The sequence below is a fragment of the Mycteria americana genome, chromosome 6, assembly GCF_035582795.1.
Source record: "Mycteria americana isolate JAX WOST 10 ecotype Jacksonville Zoo and Gardens chromosome 6, USCA_MyAme_1.0, whole genome shotgun sequence".
Taxonomy (NCBI): domain Eukaryota; kingdom Metazoa; phylum Chordata; class Aves; order Ciconiiformes; family Ciconiidae; genus Mycteria; species Mycteria americana.
The window spans coordinates 861,620-880,738 of NC_134370.1; the positions used below are offsets into that span (position 1 = coordinate 861,620).

General features: G+C 54.9%; 1 protein-coding gene across 2 annotated transcripts in view; it reads left to right on the plus strand.

The window, feature by feature from the left end:
* Positions 1-2,851: 2,851 nt before the first annotated feature.
* Positions 2,852-19,119, plus strand: part of STK32C (serine/threonine kinase 32C) — a 100,802-nt gene continuing 84,534 nt past the window's right edge. The window contains exon 1 of one of the 2 annotated variants that reach the window (XM_075504306.1): positions 2,852-3,351. In XM_075504306.1, coding sequence (XP_075360421.1) covers positions 3,247-3,351 — 105 coding nt within the window. In that variant the 5' untranslated portion in view covers positions 2,852-3,246. The remainder of the gene's footprint in view (positions 3,352-19,119) is intronic. The other variant, XM_075504305.1, reaches the window with a different exon arrangement.

A 19,119-nucleotide genomic window follows, 5' to 3' on the forward strand; every position in this document is an offset into this window, starting at 1 on the left:
CTAAAATTGTGATTGTCTTGGCTATGCAATAGACAGGCCTCGTGAACGGGCAGACCTCATCATGAGGATGATAACAAGACGATAATTTTCTTGGTGTTCGTTAGGGGTTTGTTGGGACATGTATGTATGCCTAGGGCTGACTTCCTAGGAAGCAGGAGTAAAGGAGAGGACCTCGCTTTAATTAGCCTGTATTAGCATCAAGAATTGTGAGCAGCACTTAGTCAGCAGTGCTCTGAATGGCACTAGAAAACCCCAAACCAACGACTTACAAGGCCTTTTATTTCTCTCCTATTTGTCTGATCTTTGTGAAGGTAAAACTACTTATTACGCTTCCAAGGAAGCAAAAATTAAACAAAGCCCCACGCTGCACGTCCGTCCGTTTCGCAGGCGAAGGAATCAAGAAATGTGGCGGAATGAAGCCCTCCTCTGGTGTTAGGACCATCACGTCCTTATTTCCCACTCTTTTTTCCTACACTACATCTTGCAGACTTCTCGGAAAAAGACTATGAGTCTGTGCTATGGATTTGATTGTCCAAATATTAGCGGAGAACGCGAGGGAAATGACAGCTGGATGGCAGACAGCCTGAAGCCGTTTGATGGCATCTTTCATACTTTTCCTCCAGAATGTAAAGGGAAGAGGAAGGAAGGAGTGAGAGCTGATAGCTCAGAGATTTGCAGTATATTGAAAAACAAACCTATCCCTACACAAAGCAAAAATTACTGTCTTGTATAAAAGTGTTCTATCTTTTTATTTGAGAGCAATTCTTTCTGATTTCTCAAAGAAATATTCTTTAAGAACTATTCTTCACCTTCGGAAAACTGTTCTTAAATTACACCTTTCAATTGTAATCCTTTTGCAACTTTCAGGCTCTTTTAAATAATGACTAACGCCTAGCAAATTTTCTGTAAAGAGTACAATAACTAACATATCAATTTCAAAACATGCTATGAAAGAAAACAGCGTAAATTTTAAATTAAAAGTTAGGAAGCAGCATCTCAGAAATTATGAAGGTACTTACTGATGGTACAATCGAATGGCTGAAGAGCTGCCACTCGCCTTGACGTTTCGGATGTGGTCTGTTAAGATTATAAGTTATTTCTGAGAAATGCGTTTCATTAGCCGTTCCACGAGACTCTTCAGTTCAACAAGCCATAGAAAACGGCGCCACGAGCACGTTACAGCTCAGCATTCTGCAAAGTCTGTAGTGTCTTGGGATGAATTCTTTTCCTGAGGAGCTCTGCAGCAATCCGAGTCTCATCACCGGCAGAAGAGCAGGAGCTCTCTAGAGCTAGTGAGATACAAACACTGGGTACTTAGGCAATGGGGCTTTTCCATTACGTAGCGCTGCGTGGCACAAAAACGCAGCGTAAGGCTCCTCATCAGAGCTCGCCCTCCCTACCTCTTAGCAGTTCATGCAGCAGAATGGACCAGTGGCATGCTTTGCTGTTCGGGTGTTGGCAGGCTGTTTGCGACAGTGGCCGTGGGCCACACTCTTCTCCTGACTACTTGAAAGTAAAGTCGCAGGCCCAGTAGTTTATGGAGGAAAATGAGATCTTCTGGACATACTGCTGGGAGAACAAGGCATCTGAGGTACTGTCCGTTTTAAAGCTCTGAAGCAAGTCCTGGAGGCTTCACCCAGTCGGGCGAGGGGCTCGGCAGCGCGGCAGGGAGGTGCAGTTTCCGAGCGGCGGTGGAACGTCTGGGTCTGGGCCTCTGCCCCTCCGCGGGGCTGCCTGCTGTGGGTCCCCCAGCTCTCCTCCGAGCCGGGCTTCCCCGCCAGCTGCGGAGCTTACCGCGGAGCCCAGCCCGCGCCGCGCTGGCTGAGCGTCGCCCGCCGGCGGGCCGCAGGGGCCCGGGTGGCAGGGCTGGGCGGAGCGGCGGTGTCCTTCAGCGTCTGCTGAGGAAACCCGGGGCTTTCAGCGTGCGTCTGTGTTCAGGGCTCCCGTTCTACCTGGGAAGAGATGGAGCGTCAGGCACTAAGTATGTTTCTGGCTTTGGTTTGGGCTCTTGCGTTGCACCTGTTGCGGTGATCAGCGAGAACCCGTGTTTCAGGCCCGAACTACCAGCCTCAGGCTTGTTTTTCTTCTATCGAAACTTCCCATGTAACGTCTTCAGACACACTGCAATAAAGACCGCCATAGCGAGGGAGCTTCCGAAACGCTGTGGAATCTCTAGACAAGAAAAACATTGATTTTCTATGCTACCCACTAATTTAAATCAAGTCCTTATTTTATTACAATAGCTGGATAAAAATCAATGCGGCTGCCTTCACGTTAGTGAGGTTAAAAATCAGTAGCGAGTACTGGTGACTAATTTAAGATGAGCTGTTTGCGCTTTCATAAATAACAACCGCGCGCTGGTGAAAGCCTTGGCCATAATATCGGCTGATTGCCTTTCATACTGGTTGCCATGTTTATGTATGAGTTTAAAAATAACTGAACTGGTGAGAGAGCTGCTGACAGTGAAGATGCCCCTAAGGGAGCGGGAGGCGCCGGGGCAGGACAGCTCCCGCGGGGCCGGGCCGGGCGCAGGGAACCGGGCAGCTCGGGGCTCGGCGGGGAGCTGCCGTGCCGCGGTCCGGCCCCGCGGCCCCGTCCTGCGGCACCGCCGCCGGCACGGCCCCTGCGAGAGAGCCGCGCCTGCTGCGCGGAGCCGGAGGCCGCGGCGGGGACCGGCGCTCCCCGGGGACGCCGCGCTCCGCAGCCGCTGCGGCCGAGCCTCAGGGCGGCTGGTCAGGGGCGGGAGAAGGAGGCGGAGCCGGGGGCGGAGGCGGGCCCCGGGCCCCGGCCCCCGGTCCCCTCCCCGGCCCGGCCCGGCCGCACCTGCGGGCGGCGCCGCTGCCCTCCCGCCGCCGCCGGGGGCGCTGCGCTGGGGGCGGCGCGGCCCGGCCTGGCCCGCCCCGCCCCGCCGCTCCGCTCCGCTCCGCTCCCGCCTCCCGGCGCTGCGGCCGCCCGGCTCCTCGCCGGTCTGCCCGGCTCGGCTCGGCTCGGCTCGGCTCGCTTCCCCTCCCCTCCCCTCCCCTCCCCTCCCCTCCCCTCCGCCCCGCCCCGCCCCGCTCCGCCGCAGCCGCCGCGGGCAGGAGGACGGGAGGCGGCGGCGCCGGGCGCTGCCATGCGGGCGGGCGGCGCCGGGGCGCGGGGCGGGTGAGGGCGGCGGCGGCGGCGGCGGCGGGGGCTGGCGGCGGCTCGCAGCGCCTGGTCCCGCCCGCGGGAGCCGCCGGGCCGGCGGGGAGCGGCGCGCAGGGCATGCCATCCGCCTCGCCCCGATGTTTCACTGGGGCAAGTGGAAGAAGAGGATGGGAGCGAGCGCCTCCTCCTCCAAGAGACCCGTCTTCGACGAGCGGGAGGACGGTGAGTGCGGGCCGGGGTGCCCGGGGTGCCCTGCCCCGAGGTGCCCGGGATGCCCTGCCCGGGGTGCCCTGCCCCGGGATGCCCAGCCCGGGGTGCCGTGCCCGGTGTGCCCTGCCCCGGGTGCCCTGCCCCGGGTGCCCTGCCCCGCACCTGTTGAGCCCCGCTCCGCCCGGCACGGCCGGTCCCGTCCCGCCCGGCGGGGCTGCCCGGGGGCAGCGGGCGGCGGGACCGCGGGGCGGGCGCGGTTTGCCGGCCGGGTCTCGCCTCCCCGCGGGGCGCAGGGGCAGGAGCCGCCGGCAGGCGCTGCCCCGCAGGAACGGGGCGGCCGGCGCTGCCATGACGGGAATTTGGAAGCGGGCAGCGAGGGGACAGTTTAGCCGTGAAGTTTCGGTCTGTGCAAGGAGGTGTCTGGTTTTAACAAGTACAGATCCAGCGCAGCTGGCCATCAAACTTCTAAAAACTACTTGTCATTGCAAAAAGGCTGCTTTGGGTTTTTTCCCCAAAATACGAGTTTTTTGTAGAATGCACCGTGAAATACCACAGTGGCGTTAGACTTCTCAGATGTAGGGTGAAATTTCAGAGGACCAAAGTAAGGAAACTTTGACTGTGGGTGGGGGAAGACTCGGGAGAGGCGTCAGGCCAGCAGACGGGGTGCTGGGCGGCTGCGAGCTCTCCCGACATACAAAGAGCGCTGCCATGGCCCTTGGACACCAACCGAGCGCTGGCAAAAATCCCCGGCTGCTCAGGCACTCGAATTGTACGCTAGATAAACTTGAAGTTAAACGTATATGTTAATTTGAGTCTTCAAGGCACGGTGATGCTCTAGTGTACGTGAGCACTGGTCTGCTGGCATCCCCGCGGTGAAGGGTGACCAACCCTCAGGCTGCCTGGGCCGCTTCTGACAGCGGAAGGGATGTTAAATCAGGTGAACTTTTACTGGAGAAGTAGCTGGTTGATATCACCAACAAGTATTTATGAGCAGTTCAGAGCATGGCACTGAATTGTTAACCCTTGCATCTCTTACTACAGAAGTGTAGAGAAACCGTCTGTTAGAATGGCCCCTCCCTGCCCGAGGGGTCTGCTGTGCCGTGGCTGAATGCGCCGCAAAATTGCTGTTGGAAGGAAAACTGCAAAAGGCATCCAGCCCCCCCGTCCCTTTCTACGAACGGCGTGCGTGAGATGGGGTCGGTGTGCCTGCGGGGTGTGTGCAGCTCCGGGGGGCTTGACCAGAACGTTGTGCTCAAAGTGGAAAATGTGTTTCCTCTTGGATGCGGTGGGTCAGCAGGAACAGCAAGCGAGCCGAGTAACAGTGCTTAAATTGGAGGCTTTGCTACATAATTCCGAAAGCATTTCATTCTGAACTGAGCCTGTATGCAGCCAATATAGGGAAACTGAGCTTTGCAGGTGAATGACCATTGACAAAAACCTGTTGACATCTCATAAGGCGTTTTCAAGCAGCGCTTTTGCAATACCGGAGACTTACTAGGACACTAGTTTCTTAATATTGCCTCTTTTTCATCCCTACCTGTTAGTGTGTGCTCAGAGCAATTACAGTGTTGTTCTGGTGAACTCATATTTACTGGCACGGCATGGTTGCTATGGAGATCTCTTAAGACATTCCAATAACTTCCTTACATAAAGAAGCCAGTTAATACTTTGGGTTTGTGTGTGACATAATGTGGCAGAATTGCTAGTGATGACAATTTAAAGTGAAATAAATTAGAAAAAAAAAAAAAGGAAAAAGATAGGTTAGTATCTGAAATTTTACCCATTGGTGGTTCCCAGTGATGGATATAGAAGAATGAGCCTGACTGTCTAAATCCAATGGTTAATCCCTTTTAATTATGATAGGGTGTATGTAAATAGAAGGTTAACATTTATTCTAGTGAGTAGTAACGCAAGGCCTGGTATTTACTCTCTGATAAATCAAACTCCAAATGTGTAGATTTTTGACGCAAGAAAACCCTTGCAGTCCTCTTGCCGGGCTTCCTTGGGACCGGTTTCAAGACTTTACTGAATTACCGCCTCAAGTCAAACCGGTGTGGTAAGCCAGAGCGTGGTGGGGTTTCCTGGGGGTGGGCAGTAATGTGTTTGCTCTCGGTGTAAAACGCCCGGCCCTGGAGGATTATCCGCTCTTAACCTCACAGTTAGAAATCGTCCTTTCTCTCCAGTCCGCGTCTGTCCAACCTCAGCTTCCTACTGCTGGATCTCACCGTGATAAACCGGAGGAGCGCCTGTTGTCGTGCCCCCGTCTCAGTGTAGCGGCAGGCTGGGATCGCGGCCGCCCGCGTCCTCGGCGGTGGGGTGTGTGGATTGAGCTCTCTGAGTCCGTGACTCCGAGGGTAAACCTCATATTCCTCAGTCTGTCTTGTGGATTTTCTCTCAACCCTCTCCGTTTTTTTCAGCATCATTTCTGGTAATGTGGGGACTGAACTCGTTGCTGCGGCCGGGATGGAGCGCGGGGCAGGCGGGTGCTGGCGCAGCGCGTGTGCGGCACTGGCTCGTCGTCCGCCCGGGGACAGGGTGGTGTGGAGCTGTGCTGTGGAGAGTCGCGCCCAAGGAATGACTCTCCTGCTCCCTCCTCGCTTCCCTTCCTGGGTGCCGTGTTGTCCCCTGCCCCCCAGATTTCCCCGGGTTCAGGTAACGTCTCCTGACCGTGAAGCCGGGTGCAGGCCAAGTGCGACCGGTCCTTTGCGTTTCACCTGAGCTGCAGCGGGGGGACGGTGCATCTGCATCTTTCTGACACGCTTTTGGTACCGTGCTTGGCTGCGGCGTGCGCGTTCTGCTGCTTCACGTTTGCGCATACAACCTTTGAAATATTTCTGAGCATTTTGGAGTCGGGACTCAACTAACAGAAAAGCTGACTTTGCAAGGAGAGTGTCTGCCTGTTTTGTGTGTGCTTCCAGAAGGCGCTGGTACGCGAGAGGTCGGTTCCGCTCGCTTTGCGAGGGTCGGCTTCGGTTGGTTCCGTTTACGCAGGAGCCCCGGCCCGCCCAGCAGCGCTGCGTACGCCCCAGTGGGGTGCGGGCTCCGGCCTGTCCAGCTAGAGATGCTGCCTAGCGAGGCCTTTCGGGCAGCTGGTTTTTGGCGAGGTGCATTGCACCCTGTTTCTGAACAGAGGAAGTTAATGAAGGGGCGGGAGGAAGGAAAAAAGACTATAAAAAAAGCGGGAAGAACGATATAAGGGCTGCATCAAAAGAATAGCAGGGCTGCAAGGCTGAGCGCTCTCAGAGCTATGGTGTGCTGGAACAGGGTGGCCTCAGTAAGCTGCAGTGAATCGTCCATTTTCCATCAGGAAAAACAGGCCTTTGTCTGTAATGGCTTTTTAGGGTTTCTTGTTTATACATGTAAGAACCTTTTAAAAGCTTCTTACTTGGTCGGTGAATGTGTTTGCCGGCACGGAGGAAGGCCCAGTGCGGGTGCCGGCCGCCTCCCTGCCTGTGTGAACCGTCAGCTCTCCGCGGCAGGGCACGCGGCGCTGGAACGTCTCAGCCCGCAGTCGCAAGGCTTGTTTGTCATGGGGGCAGAAAGCATTTTCTGTTGTCGTTCTGGGAAACGGCCAAGCAAGTTTTATTGACACCCCCCCCCCCTTATTTATTTATTTATTTAACTTTATTTTTTGTGCCAAATGGCAAAAACCCGTAATTGTGAAGCCACAGGAATGTTTCAACCCAAACATTAAAAAAAGTGTTTAGCAGAGTTGCTAGGACTTGGGAAATGGGACTGAGTAGTAGGAAATACACGGCACTCTTACACTTAGTGCTATTAGCGTTGCCCACAGTTGTGTTATGCGAGAGAGGGGGAAAAACACAGCATGAGGGATCTTTATATGCAGCTATATCTAAAGAGGAATTTCAAGAGTGCGTTTTGGTTGTGGCTTCTCCTGAATCAAAGTGGCCTACTAAAAAAGTGTATGTAAATATACATGAGAATATGTAAAGCCATCTGGTGCTTTCTGCTGAGCTGTTCCTTCCTTCGCTTACACCGAGGTGAGTGGTCCGAGGGCTTTCTGCCTGTTTCCTGACACTGAATTAGATTTCCAGCTGATTTACAAGGTTTTAATGCTGCAGCCCAGTTATTTTCATCGTGATTTTGTCTCGATCGCCTGTTTGCCCGTCCCTTATTTGTCTCTCTCTACTGGAGTGCAGATGGCTTTTTGCAAGGGGGTCAAGTGCAATCTCCTGGGTGTATCTTACTTGCATCAAAATCAACTTTTTAAAGCCAGTTCCCAGTTTTACAGCCCACAGGTACAGCTCTTCCCGTAAGCCAGTCTGACTCAGAGAAGCGTGTACTCGGGGTTAGCCTTTGGGTCAGGTGGAACGACCGCGGGTGTTCTTGTTTCCCCTCTGTTTGAAATTCTTTGGCTCAGGTAATGCCGGGAGGAGGCACCAGACTGGAGTTTGGGGGAGGAAAAAAGACCCAACTGCAAGGGCAGCCGGCAGCGTTCCGGAGGACGTGCGGGGTGCCGGGGAGGAGGGGGGGGCCTCGTCCCGGGAGGGCGTGGGGTTCTGGGGCCGCGGGGTGGGTGGATGCCCCCTCCTCGCGCGGGGCCGGGCTGGCTTCTGTCGGCCGTGGGGCCCCATCCTGAGCGCAGGCCAGCGACGCCCCGCGTCTGTGGTGGCCGGTCTTCCCCGTGGCCTGCGTGTGTTGGTAGACGTGGGTCTAAAACTTATAAAAGAGCCGCTCTGCGAACGCCTGCTGCGAGTTTCCAAGCTGAGAAATACTATTCTGTAAAGATGTGTTTCCGTGGTAAAACGAGAAAACTGTTACGCGTCTTGAAGCTGTTTCCTAGCCGCTCAGTTTGCTGAAGTGCTCCAGCTTAAGGGATGTGCTGGGCCCGGGGGGCTCTTGAAGCCCGAGCACCGCTCGAGGGACGGTCCCCGCTCTGCCTCTCCGCCATCCTCATCCTCGCGGGGACCGCGGGAGGCTGGAGAGCCTCGGCAGCTGCGCGGCACGGCGCCCATCCCCATGGAAACGGGCGAGAAGCTGCAAAACCTGGGGGAACGTGCTTAAAATAATCCCCATTTTAATTTCAAGCCCTGTGTTGGCAGGCTGTAGGGTTACACACGCACCAGAGTGCATCCCTCCTGCCTCACCCTGGTGACCTGGTGATGGACAGCTGGAGCGCTTCGTTTGTGAAGCTGTTTGTACAGAGAACGAACTGCACGTGCTGGTGCCGAACCTGCCTCTTGCTCCGACCTGCCATCCCGCAGCCACCTTCCGCTGAGCCTGTGCCGGCTGGCTGCGGGCTGGCTGCCGGGGGCTGGCCGCCTCCAGCTGCAGCTTCGGGGAGCGCTCCCAGAGCCACGTGTCATCGTCAGCTTACATCACTTTGAAGTCAGGAGTTCCGTTGTCGCAGATTGGCAGGCTGTTTACGTTCATCCTTTTACTTCCGACGTGCTGATCCGCTGGGAGCAAGGTGTCCAGCGTTCTCCACAGTGCTAGGCATTAGTTTTTCAGATCAGGATTCTCTCCCGTAATTGTTTGTTCCCGGGGTTGGGACCTTCAGGGAAGCAAGGGCATGCTGCCAGGCTGTCGGGGGTGTCGGAGTGAGAGTCGTGGAGAGGACGGGGGGCAAAGCCTGACCTTGTCATGCGTCCCGTACCTCTGCGGTGACCCAGACCCCTCCCGCCAGGTTTGCCCCAGGTCTGGGGGCATCCCGCTGCGCTGCCAGGAGAGGGACCTGGGAGACGGGAGGGTCCCAGCCCTGACCCAGGGACCAGGAGAAGCTTCTCACCCTCTCCTAAGGTGATGAGTATCGTAAACCACGTGCTGCTCTTTCGGCCCCCTCCCACGGGGTGGCCAGCCCGGCCCGGCCAGGTCCCTCGCTCCCTGGGGGCTGGGGCTGCCCCGCGGCATCGTCCCTGCTCCAGCCAGCGCCAGCCGTGCTCCTCCTGCCGTGGCGGGCTCGCCGGCGGGGCGAAGCAGCCTGGGGGCTGGCTCCTCTTGCGGCCGGGTGCCCGGCACCGGTCCTCCCGCCCAGCTTCATCATCTCAGCTGGGCAGGGATTTCAGGCCCAGGGGAGGAAACATTGCCCTTTTGATTGGAAAACTATGGACTAATGCCCAGTAGGGTGGTTATAAAATCCCAAATCCTATTTCTTTAGGGTCGGATACAGATACGTTAAGCTTCCATGCTCTGCAAATTACTGATTAAAGTAATCACTGATCAGATTGCAAGGCAAACTTTTTTCATAGCCTGACTCTTATGTGGCTGTGGGTTGAGAGCACAGATGCCTTTCCCTGTTATTTAAAAACAAGAGAAAAAAGCCTTTATGTACTATCAAAGTGGTAGCTAAGTAAGTAAGCGGGGGGAGGAGGGAGTGGGAATTACAAGGAGGTGTCAGAAAAGCTGTGTTTAGTATTGTCAGCCGTGCTTTGTTTTTGCTTTGATCTTGCTTCCCCCAGATCCGAGGCTTTTTGTGCGTGCTTTGCCCAGGGACAAGCTCTTGCCACACGCTCGCTGCCCCCAGCCTCCCCAGCAGAGCCCGTGCTCCTCGTTCAGTCGAAGGGCTGGAAACCTTTCCCTGCGTGAAGCTTTTCAGCGCGTCGTGTAACGCAGAAGTAGGTTGAATCCAGAGAACTCGGTAACTGCAAGCGTGTGGTAATGAGCACAAGGTTTGGGTTACGGGCTGTCTTTCTCCTTCAGAAATAATTAATAGCTTTGCTGTCACTCTCCACGCTGAAGGCCACGGTCTGTTCCCAGTAGCGCTGGAAGAAATCTGAAGAAAAAACATTCTGGACGTGCACTGCTGAAAGGGGGAAAACGTCTCCCTTTGAACACTGGAAATTGCAGTTATGGGAAACGGCTGCTACTGCTCACCTAAGACCGCGCGTTATCTTTCACTTGTGCTGGCTTAAGAACATATATATTTTTTAAAAAGAACGTATATATTCTAAAAAATCTTTTAATTGACAACTGTTTACAAAACTAAACTGCCTTTTGTGGAGAGAATACAGTATGCATAGAGCCTGGAAATTGAATGTTTCCTGCATTTCATTGTGTATCTTGTTCTTCCAAACCTGTGCAGCGCGTTCACGTTTCCTTTGCCCTTTCCCGTTCACAACATCACCGGTAGCAGAGGTGCGGCTGGGGCCTGCGGCTGGCTCGCCGCCGGGGCAGAGCGCGGGCTGCGCGGGGCTGTGTCCGCTCCCGCTTCTCCGCCCTCCTCTCGCTTGGCCTCTTCCTGCCTGGGAAGCTGCCGTACGTTGGCCCGGCGTGCGCGTCGAGGTGATCTCTGCTGGTCCGCGCAGCCATAGGGTAAGCAAGGCGTGGATTTTCCTGCTGTTGCGTTTCATGGAGGTCCAGCGCACACAACAGACCTGGCCAAGGCAGCCGCAAGCGCCGTTTCTCCAAATCTGAATGCCGCGTCTACGCGGGTGTTCCGCTTTGGGGAGCGGGGCTGCCGTGTCCTCTGGCTGGAGGAGCCGTGGCAGGTGCCGGCGATGGTGATGCTCCCAGGCGGGGGGTTCCCGAGGGCCGGGTGTTTGAGCACCGTTGGTGTCACCGCACCCTTCAGGTGGTGCCCGCGAGGGACAGATCCGTGCAGCGTGCCCGTGCTGAGCCTGCCGGCTCTCTGCCTGCAGAGGTACCGGCTCTCGGCCTGCCCACCCCGGTGCTGGCAGCACCCGGCAGTGCTGCCGGGAGGCAGAAGGGAGGCGAGGGCCGCGGCAGCTCAGCGCAGAGCTGGCTCCCTTTGGGTGCTCACTCGCTCTCGGGCAGACACGGGCTCTCGGCGCCAGGTCGGTGCGTCCCTCCTCCTCCTCCCCGGCCGCCGGACCCTGAACACTTGAGTCCGGCTCGCCCGGCACGCGGCCGGAGGGGGATGCCCTGCCGCACGGGACCCGCTGAGCACGGCCTGGCCCTCGCTGCCGCGCAGCGCTGGATGGGGATTTCGCGTCCTCCCTCCTGCAGGGACGGCCCGGGCATCTTCTGGAGGCGAGGGAGGAGAGGTCCTGCAAGGCCCCGAGGGGCTCGTGTGTCTATGGGCGGTCTAAAGAGAGGAGGTCGGGGTAAAACAAACCCTGAGGGCAGCTGGTGCTGCTTGCATGAAGCTAAGTAAAAAAAATTAACAAACGCAACAGCAATTCGCAGGACACTTGACTGATAGGGAGGGAAAAGGGCAATCAAGAAAAAGTGATTGGAAATACAGTTCAGGTAAAACGTTAGACAAATTAACACTCGGTCTGTTCTGTAAAGGCCACAGTCCTCAGAATCGGCTTGAAACGGGCTTTCTGTGAGTTCAGAATAACATGCGGGAGCATGCTGCTGCGGGTCTAAACACCGTACTGACCACGTTCCCGGTGCTGGCGTGGTGACCTTCCCAGCTCTGCTGGCATTCCCACCAATGCCTGCAGCTTTCCGGGGGTACCAGTACAACGAGAAGGAGCTGATGGTGCCAGGTCGCTCGCAGACACCAGCACTGGCAGCTGCCGGCCTGGAGAGCCTGCACCGTCAGTGCCCGGCTGTGAGGGCACTCACAAGATCATCTCATGCTGTGGCTGGCAGAACCTCAGCGCGTGTCACCTGACAAGTGAAACCTTCCTGGAAATGAAAAAAGTTGCTCTTTTTGCGGTTTGGTACTTTTGTCGTACGAAACTCGGGTTCTGAACTGGTACGCAGGTTAAAATGCCCACGGCTGGCTGGCTTCTCGCCTGACGGGGTCACTTGCCGTGCATGGGCCGGCGGAGGGCTGCACAGCGCGGTGCACGCAGGTAGGGGGATAACGTGTGTTTCCTTTTAAATATCCATTAATTTCTTGTGGGAATGCCTGAAGGTGAGTGTGGTGGGAAACATTTGTGTGGAGCAAAGACGCTCGCTCGCAGCGGTGTTCCTCTGCCCTGGGGTCAGGACTTGGGCTTTCCGTTCGCCGTGGCCACGACTGAGTCTCCGCGAGTGTGTCCTGTCTGGACGTACGCGGGCAGGGGAGTTGCTGAGCCCGTCGTTCACAGTCACCCTGAGAGATGTAAAAGCAGGTACGACTTTTCCCGTTCTTTTCCAGGGGCCGGCTCTCCAGCCGCGGTTTCAAACGCTTTGTCACTCAGCAGAGTCTCTGAAACGTTTCACAGCTGCGTTTTTGTTACCGCGCGGTTTCTACCGCCTTATCCCAGGATCCTGTAACAAGGCACCTACATAATCATGACGAAGAGCTTCCTGTTGTGCGACTGGCTAAAAGTTGCAGAGGAGTATCACGGGGCGAGGTGGCAGGGGCAGAGGGACGGCAGATGGTGCGTAAGTCCGAGCGGCTGCGTGTGCGGGGCACGGGTAGGTGTGCAGCAGGGAGAAGAGCAACCACGGCTAAGCTCTGTTTTGGCATTGATCTCCCCAAGTGAAGAGAGGCGGGATAGCTCGCGAGCGGCTTAGCTTCTCCTAACAAGAGAAGATAAATGTCAGTGTCCTCTTTCCCTCTCCCACTGTTCTTCAGGAATTAAATTGCTTTAGGTGACAGTTATGGAAAATTAAAAGTGCTTAGGATGTGTGGGAACAGACGGCTCTGAATACTGCTAAGCAATGAGATATGACAGTGTGTGAATGTTGGCGTGCTAATTTACATCTAGTCTGTTGTTCAGGGTCTCTTCCGATACCTGGGACTAGTGAAGAGATGCCGGTGCTGAATGATGTTCCGAGTTCAGCGGCTTGCTGATTCCACTGTGCACACCAAAACCTTGCAGGCTCATGGTTAGCTGTGCTGTGTAATTAAATTAAACAGCAATGTAATGTATTTACAGCTCAGCTGACAGCTCTGGAAGCTGGTAATTTTCATTTATTATTCCAAAAACCCCACTTATTTGGTTCTAGTGGCATCAGCAGAGAGCTGGTGGGCTTCTGAGGCCGATGGTGCTCCGAGTAGCTTTCAGGTTAACCTGCAAAAGGCTGTTCCAGCATAGAGAGTTACCTTATTGCCCAAGGTTTTAGTTTCGTTACAGCCTACCCGTCCAAAGATCTAAGTGATCTTTTACATTTGTTTTGGTAATATGCTGGTTACAGCGTATTGGAGCACTGGAGAACGTGCACCGAGTAGCTGTGAAGCAAAGTGGTGAGGATAAGAGTAAAGACGTAAACGCGTGGCACTGTAGGTACCGGCGCATTGCTTTGGGTCTCCCGTTTCTGCATGGTCTGTACAGGGGAAAATAAAGCTGTCTTTGCTCAGAAAAAAATATTTCTTTCTTCATTTCAGGTTAACTCCCTGACCAAAAAACCACCCCCCACCCTCCAAAAACAAACAAACCACCCAAACAAAATCCACAACTAAACAAAAGTTGGCATCGCTGCTTAAAACACTGGCTATGATTTATGTCCTGTGAACTTAGAGGGATTACCTGGTGGCAACAAAAGGCCGTCATATATATTCTTCAGATACCCAAGGGGGAAAAAAGGAAGGGAACAGTGAAACTCAGTAGCTGGGTTTCCTTCCATTCCCTTTAACTGGGAAAAACCTTCCATTGAAAAGAAACTATTGCAGTATTTAGGAACTTAACAGCCAAGACACTTCCTAGCATTCGACTTTAATGTTATTGGTGTATGGGCAGGATATTCGGTGTAAGGGCACACGGAGAAGTACTTACTTAGGTCCCCTTTTACGGTCACTTGAAGAATTCCCGTGTGTTTTTAATTCTAGTGCCTGAGTATACTGACAAAGGTCAGAAGGAAGGGGCTTGGGCTGAAGCCCAGGTCCCTGTGAGCAGGCAGTTCTCTGGGAGGATTCGGTGAAACACTTATGGAGGTGCGGGCTGCAATGAACGCTAAGTACCGTTACCCCCAAAAGGGAGTAAATTATGTAGCTGGAAAGTCCCCTGCATTAGATGTCAGTGACTCATCCAGGACCATCGGGTCAGTCAAGATCCTTCCAAGTCTGTTTTCCGCTGACCGCACGAGTAGCATGGTACGTGTACACAGCTCAGGAGTCTCTGGATGTTGGGTGAAACACATTTTTCTTTTTCTCGCAAATAGCTTTTTATTGCTGCTACCACTTCTGTGCTATTTCAGGTATAGAAAAAACACTTTGGGAGCGCTGGACGGCAAGCGTGCTGCCGAGGTGCCACGCTCCCCGTCGGTGCACGCTGCAGACGCCCGCGAGCCAGGGCCACGGCAGCCGCGCCGAAGTGGAACCTGCCGGAGCGCGCGCGGGGCCGCGTGGCTGGGCTGTGCCGGCTGCGGCGCAGCTGGCTGTGCCGGCTGCGGCCCTCCCGGCCGCTGGCTGCGGAGGCCCAGCCACCTCCCGAGTCAGACCGTCGGCGGGTAAGGCTGCTCGTGCTGCCGCAGGTGTTGGCTGGACACAACATCACCTCCGTGACTTGGTGCGTTTTCGCTGTCAGAAGGGTATTACACCTCTCGGGGAAGACCTTTTTTTAAACTGTGGTATGCAGCGTGCTAGGCTACCTTGTAAAACAAATGTCACATAATCCACTGGAAAGCTATATACAGCACATTCACTTTATATTTTACTGGTTCCCCAGTCTTAATGGGAACTGGCAGGCAAGACCAGAAAGTAGGAAACACAGAAAATTATATACGTTAGACTTGGATTGTTTGCGCTGTTGGAAAATGTGCTTTATGCTTTACAGAAAATAAGGCTAAAGCTCGGTCCCAAATAATTTGCACTTTAAAGGCTCAATGCCGCATGTGGTAATCACATGAATAATTCATACACATGCAAGCAGTCCCCATAATTTCATATTCAAGCCTGATTCTAGATTTGCTCAAAACTCTGAACTGCCATCGATTAGTGGCTCCTCCAGCACAGAAAGCAGCTTGGCAGGACCTTCAGCGCAGGGATGAAACGATAATCTCTCCAGCCGGTGCCGGTCGCGTGTCTCCGTAAGGGCTGGGAGCCTTCCCCATCGTCCCCGCTTGGGCGGGCTCGCCAGTCGCTCCGACAGCGTCCAGAGCTCGGCGACTCGAGTACCTCCTGGGTCTGACCTTGACACGTTTTCATTTGCTTTCATACATCGTTGCACCTTTAACCAGTAATAAACACTACCAGGAAAGTCAGCGTGGGTTTGAGCTGTTGCTATGAGCTCAGCGTAATGCTTTGAGTTCCCCAAATGGCAAATGATGCCTGTTCAAGAAATGAACCCGTGTTGTGGGAAGAGATGCGGATAAAGCAGCAGCACGCGGTGGGCAGTAACAGGGAGCTGGTGAGCAGGCGGGTGGCTTGGGTTTTCTCCCCCGGCCTGCGGGTGCGGGGCTTGCCCCTCCACACGAGCGCTGCCTGTCGGCTTAATGCTGGGGGTTTTGGAGCAACTCGAGAGTCCTGAGGTTTAGGCACGGCTGCACAGACGACACAGGCGGGCGTCCTGGCTGGAGCTGGTGGGCAAAGAGGTGCTCGCGCCGGGGTGCTGACGGCGGTACCGCGCCGCTCTGCTCGGACATCCCGGCTGGCCGCGGCGCCGGCTGCCGGCCGCGGCTAATTCACGAGTTAGACCCGCCGGCAGCCTGGCAGCTGCCTTAAGTTGTGGGTTACTGCTAGGACGCTAACGGGCCGGGGATTTGCGATAGTCCCTCGGTAACTCCTTAAGAACCCGCGAGAGCAGAAGAGCTCTGTCGTCAGCTCTGGTGTGGTACGCGCAGCACGGGGCGAGCACGGGCGAGCACGGGGCGCTGGGGGCACCTGCAAGCGCGGCTCGTGTTGTTCAGTTGGGTTTTGTCGCAGGTTGAATGCCACAGCAGGAAAATTGCAAGCAGGTGTCAAAACAAGCACAGTTGTGCCGAGGCGAACTTAGGGATTGATTAATGAATATTTTCAGCATGTTGTATATTTTTTTACATGGCTTTCTGATATAAAGATCGATGTGTGAAATTACTTAAAAAATAACAGGTTTCTTTTAAGTAGAACAAATTGCTTCTGTTTATGAAAATGTTGAGTAACATCAACGAACAATTCAATCGCTGATTGCCCCTCAGTACTACTTTGGAAATAATTTTAGTTAGTGTTTCCTCTGGCCTCGGTTTGGATTTTTCCAAGCACTTAGTTCGGCATCTCCAAAGGTACCCCCGCCTCGCCCCCTCCTCTCTCCGGGAGGCCTCCGTCCTCCTCCTCCCTGCGCTGAAGCGGGAGTTCTCCAGTGCCGGCTCCTCTCTTACTCCTACCCAGGCCCTCGGGGGTTTATTCCCAGGGTGACCAGCGCGGGGGGAAGGCAGGCAGACGGGCGGCCCCGCAGCCCGGTGGTGTTGGACGTTGGCGGCGGGGACGCTGAGCGAATGCAGGGTCCTGGGGGATGTGCTCAGGCCCCGCAAGCCGCCCGTGCTCGGGTACCAGCGCCCCGAGGTGCCGTGCCGTGCCGTGCCATGCCATGCCGTGCCGTGCGAGGAGGGGGGCTCTCCCGAGGGTCGTCTCTGCTCCCCACCCACGCACCGCTGCGGTTCGTAAGGGGGCGAGGGCTGCACCCCGCGGCGGTGACTGCCGCAGCCGGAGGAGCGGGCGATGCCCTCCGCTCTGCATGCCGCTGCCATAGAGACGAGGTTTCCCTCTTTTTGTCTTTAAACTCTTTTTCAGGAAATGTTGTCTTTCCAGAGTGAGTTGGTACATAACCGTGTTCAAGAGACTTTCTTCTCACAGAAATAGGATGTCTGCTTTCCCTAGAGGAGTTAAACTTGGTGAATAATTCTGTTTGACATCCCCACTGTCTGTGAATTGGGGTCTGCTCTCTTGTTGAGTTGAAATGAATCCTGAGCGGTTATGGCCATCCGTCCTGCCCTGCTGCGGGTGCCGGCTGGGCAGGCTCAGTCCCCTCGGTGCTCGGCACGCTCAGATGCATCGGTGTCATCTGCGCACTGAGTGAATCTGTTCTGGCACCTCCAGAGGTTTGTTGTTAACTTCAGGGAGCACCAAAGGGGATCACTGCTCCTACCTGGGTCAAGCCTACCCCAGCAAAAATATCTTCAAGTATTCATGAATCTCTTGTGGCTCTTTTTTTCCTTTCCAGATTTACCTGCGTGGCAAGCATGTGTGACTAACAGCCACTCATTTATACTGTCTTGGTCCTCATCTTTCCTTCTTTGCAAAGAAGAGCCCCTTCATCGCCAGAGCTGTGTGCAATACCTTGCCTGACTTGACGTGTGGCAGAACGCAGAACCGCACGTGGGGACATCAGCAGTCGCAGGGAGACCGAACCCCCCCAGCCGCTTTGTCCTGTCCTGGCGTTGGCGTTCACCAGCCTCGGAGCCGGCGGCTCCTGGTGCCGTGCGCTGCCGCCGGGCTCATCGCGGCGTCGGGGCAGCAGCCTGCTCGGGGTGGCTTGGTTGCCTTCCAAACCCTCGGTGAGCCGCCGGCGCTGCCGACCCACTGCGCGTACCCTCCCGTCGGCCCTATTTGTCAAAAAAGCGTAGGTCAGTTGAGTAGTGGCGTTTCTCACAGGCAGTGAAATGCTGCGGCAGCTCTGACGAGCAGCGCGTCCATTGATCCCAGCGGGAGGTATTTTGGGAGTGCGTCTGCTGCTCACGAGCCTCTGGGACAAAGATAGGACTGTGCGCCTAAAATAGCACCCTGGAGCCAGGCGTGCGGTGCAAACCCCACCGGTGGCTGCTCTTGGGAAGGAAATCCAGAGTTTGTTTTCAAGTCATCATCGCTGTGTTGACAGGGCTGTCGCGGGGAAAGCTATCTCGACTGGGAATGTATAAATTAACTCCAAGTACGATGTACACACATGCAGATATCGCACACTGCTCACATCGCGATGTAAGTAAATAAAGGACTCGTTAGCTTTTAAATATATATATATAATTTCCTGCCTGTTGAAGAAGAAAAGCCTTTTTATTGTCGTAGTTCAGGGCCTATTCCCCTCTAAAGCTGCCTGTTGAGGGAGCTCCTTTGGACCCCCGTGCCAGAGGGCATCGTAGCGTCGACGTGCTCCGAACGGCAGCAGACTCTGCTCGGGGCTGCGCTGCGCCCGCTGCTGCGGCAGCGAGGGGTGCCGTGCCGAGGCGACCCTTCCTGGGAGGCAGAGCACCGCCGCTCTGCTCCTGGGCCATGGGAGAGTCGTGGTTGATGCCAGTGCAGTCGTTAATATGCATATGTTAAAAAAACACCAACCCCAAACCAGACATCAACTGTATTTCCATGGTGCTAATCCACCCAGTTGCCAAGAAATTAATATAACTGATGACTCCAGCCCTTTTTCATGAGGTTTTTTTTCCTTTTCAGTTTTCTTTATGGTACTTAAGTGGAATGAAATGCTGTAGCAGAGACCACCCTTAAACGCTGTAATTGTGGTATATGCAGCAGTACTGGAGTTACAGATATGTGTGTTAAAAAGCCAGGAAGCTGCACGGCATGTTTAAGTGTGTCCTCCATTGCAGCCCTTGCAGGTGAAATGCCTCGCAGACGATACGATGCAGCCCTTGCAGGTGAAACCCTCGTAGACGCCCGCAGATGATAAGCAATGGTAGGAGTCTGTCTGTTAGCCGAGCTGCTGCTGAGTTCGTGTCTGCTTACCTTCACGTAAAAGCCTCACAGTTTGTGCCCTTAACCCTGTAGATTCACTACTGCAGTAGAAAAGGAGGCAGACTGATCTGGCCTGTGTATAAACAACTTTTTTTGGTGTATTTTCCCAGTGTTCTGATAGTCGCTACCAGCCACAGTGAAATAGCAGGAGGGACAAGACTGTCTTTCATGTCCCACAGTGAATTCGCTGGTGTGGCAAGTAGTAAAAGTCTCTCTTGATTAAAAGCCAGAAGCAGCTGATCGTAGAAAATATTCTCGGAGACTCTTTGTTACAAAGAGTTCTTGGTCTCAGGGCTGTTACACACTGAGTCCACAGGAAAATCTAA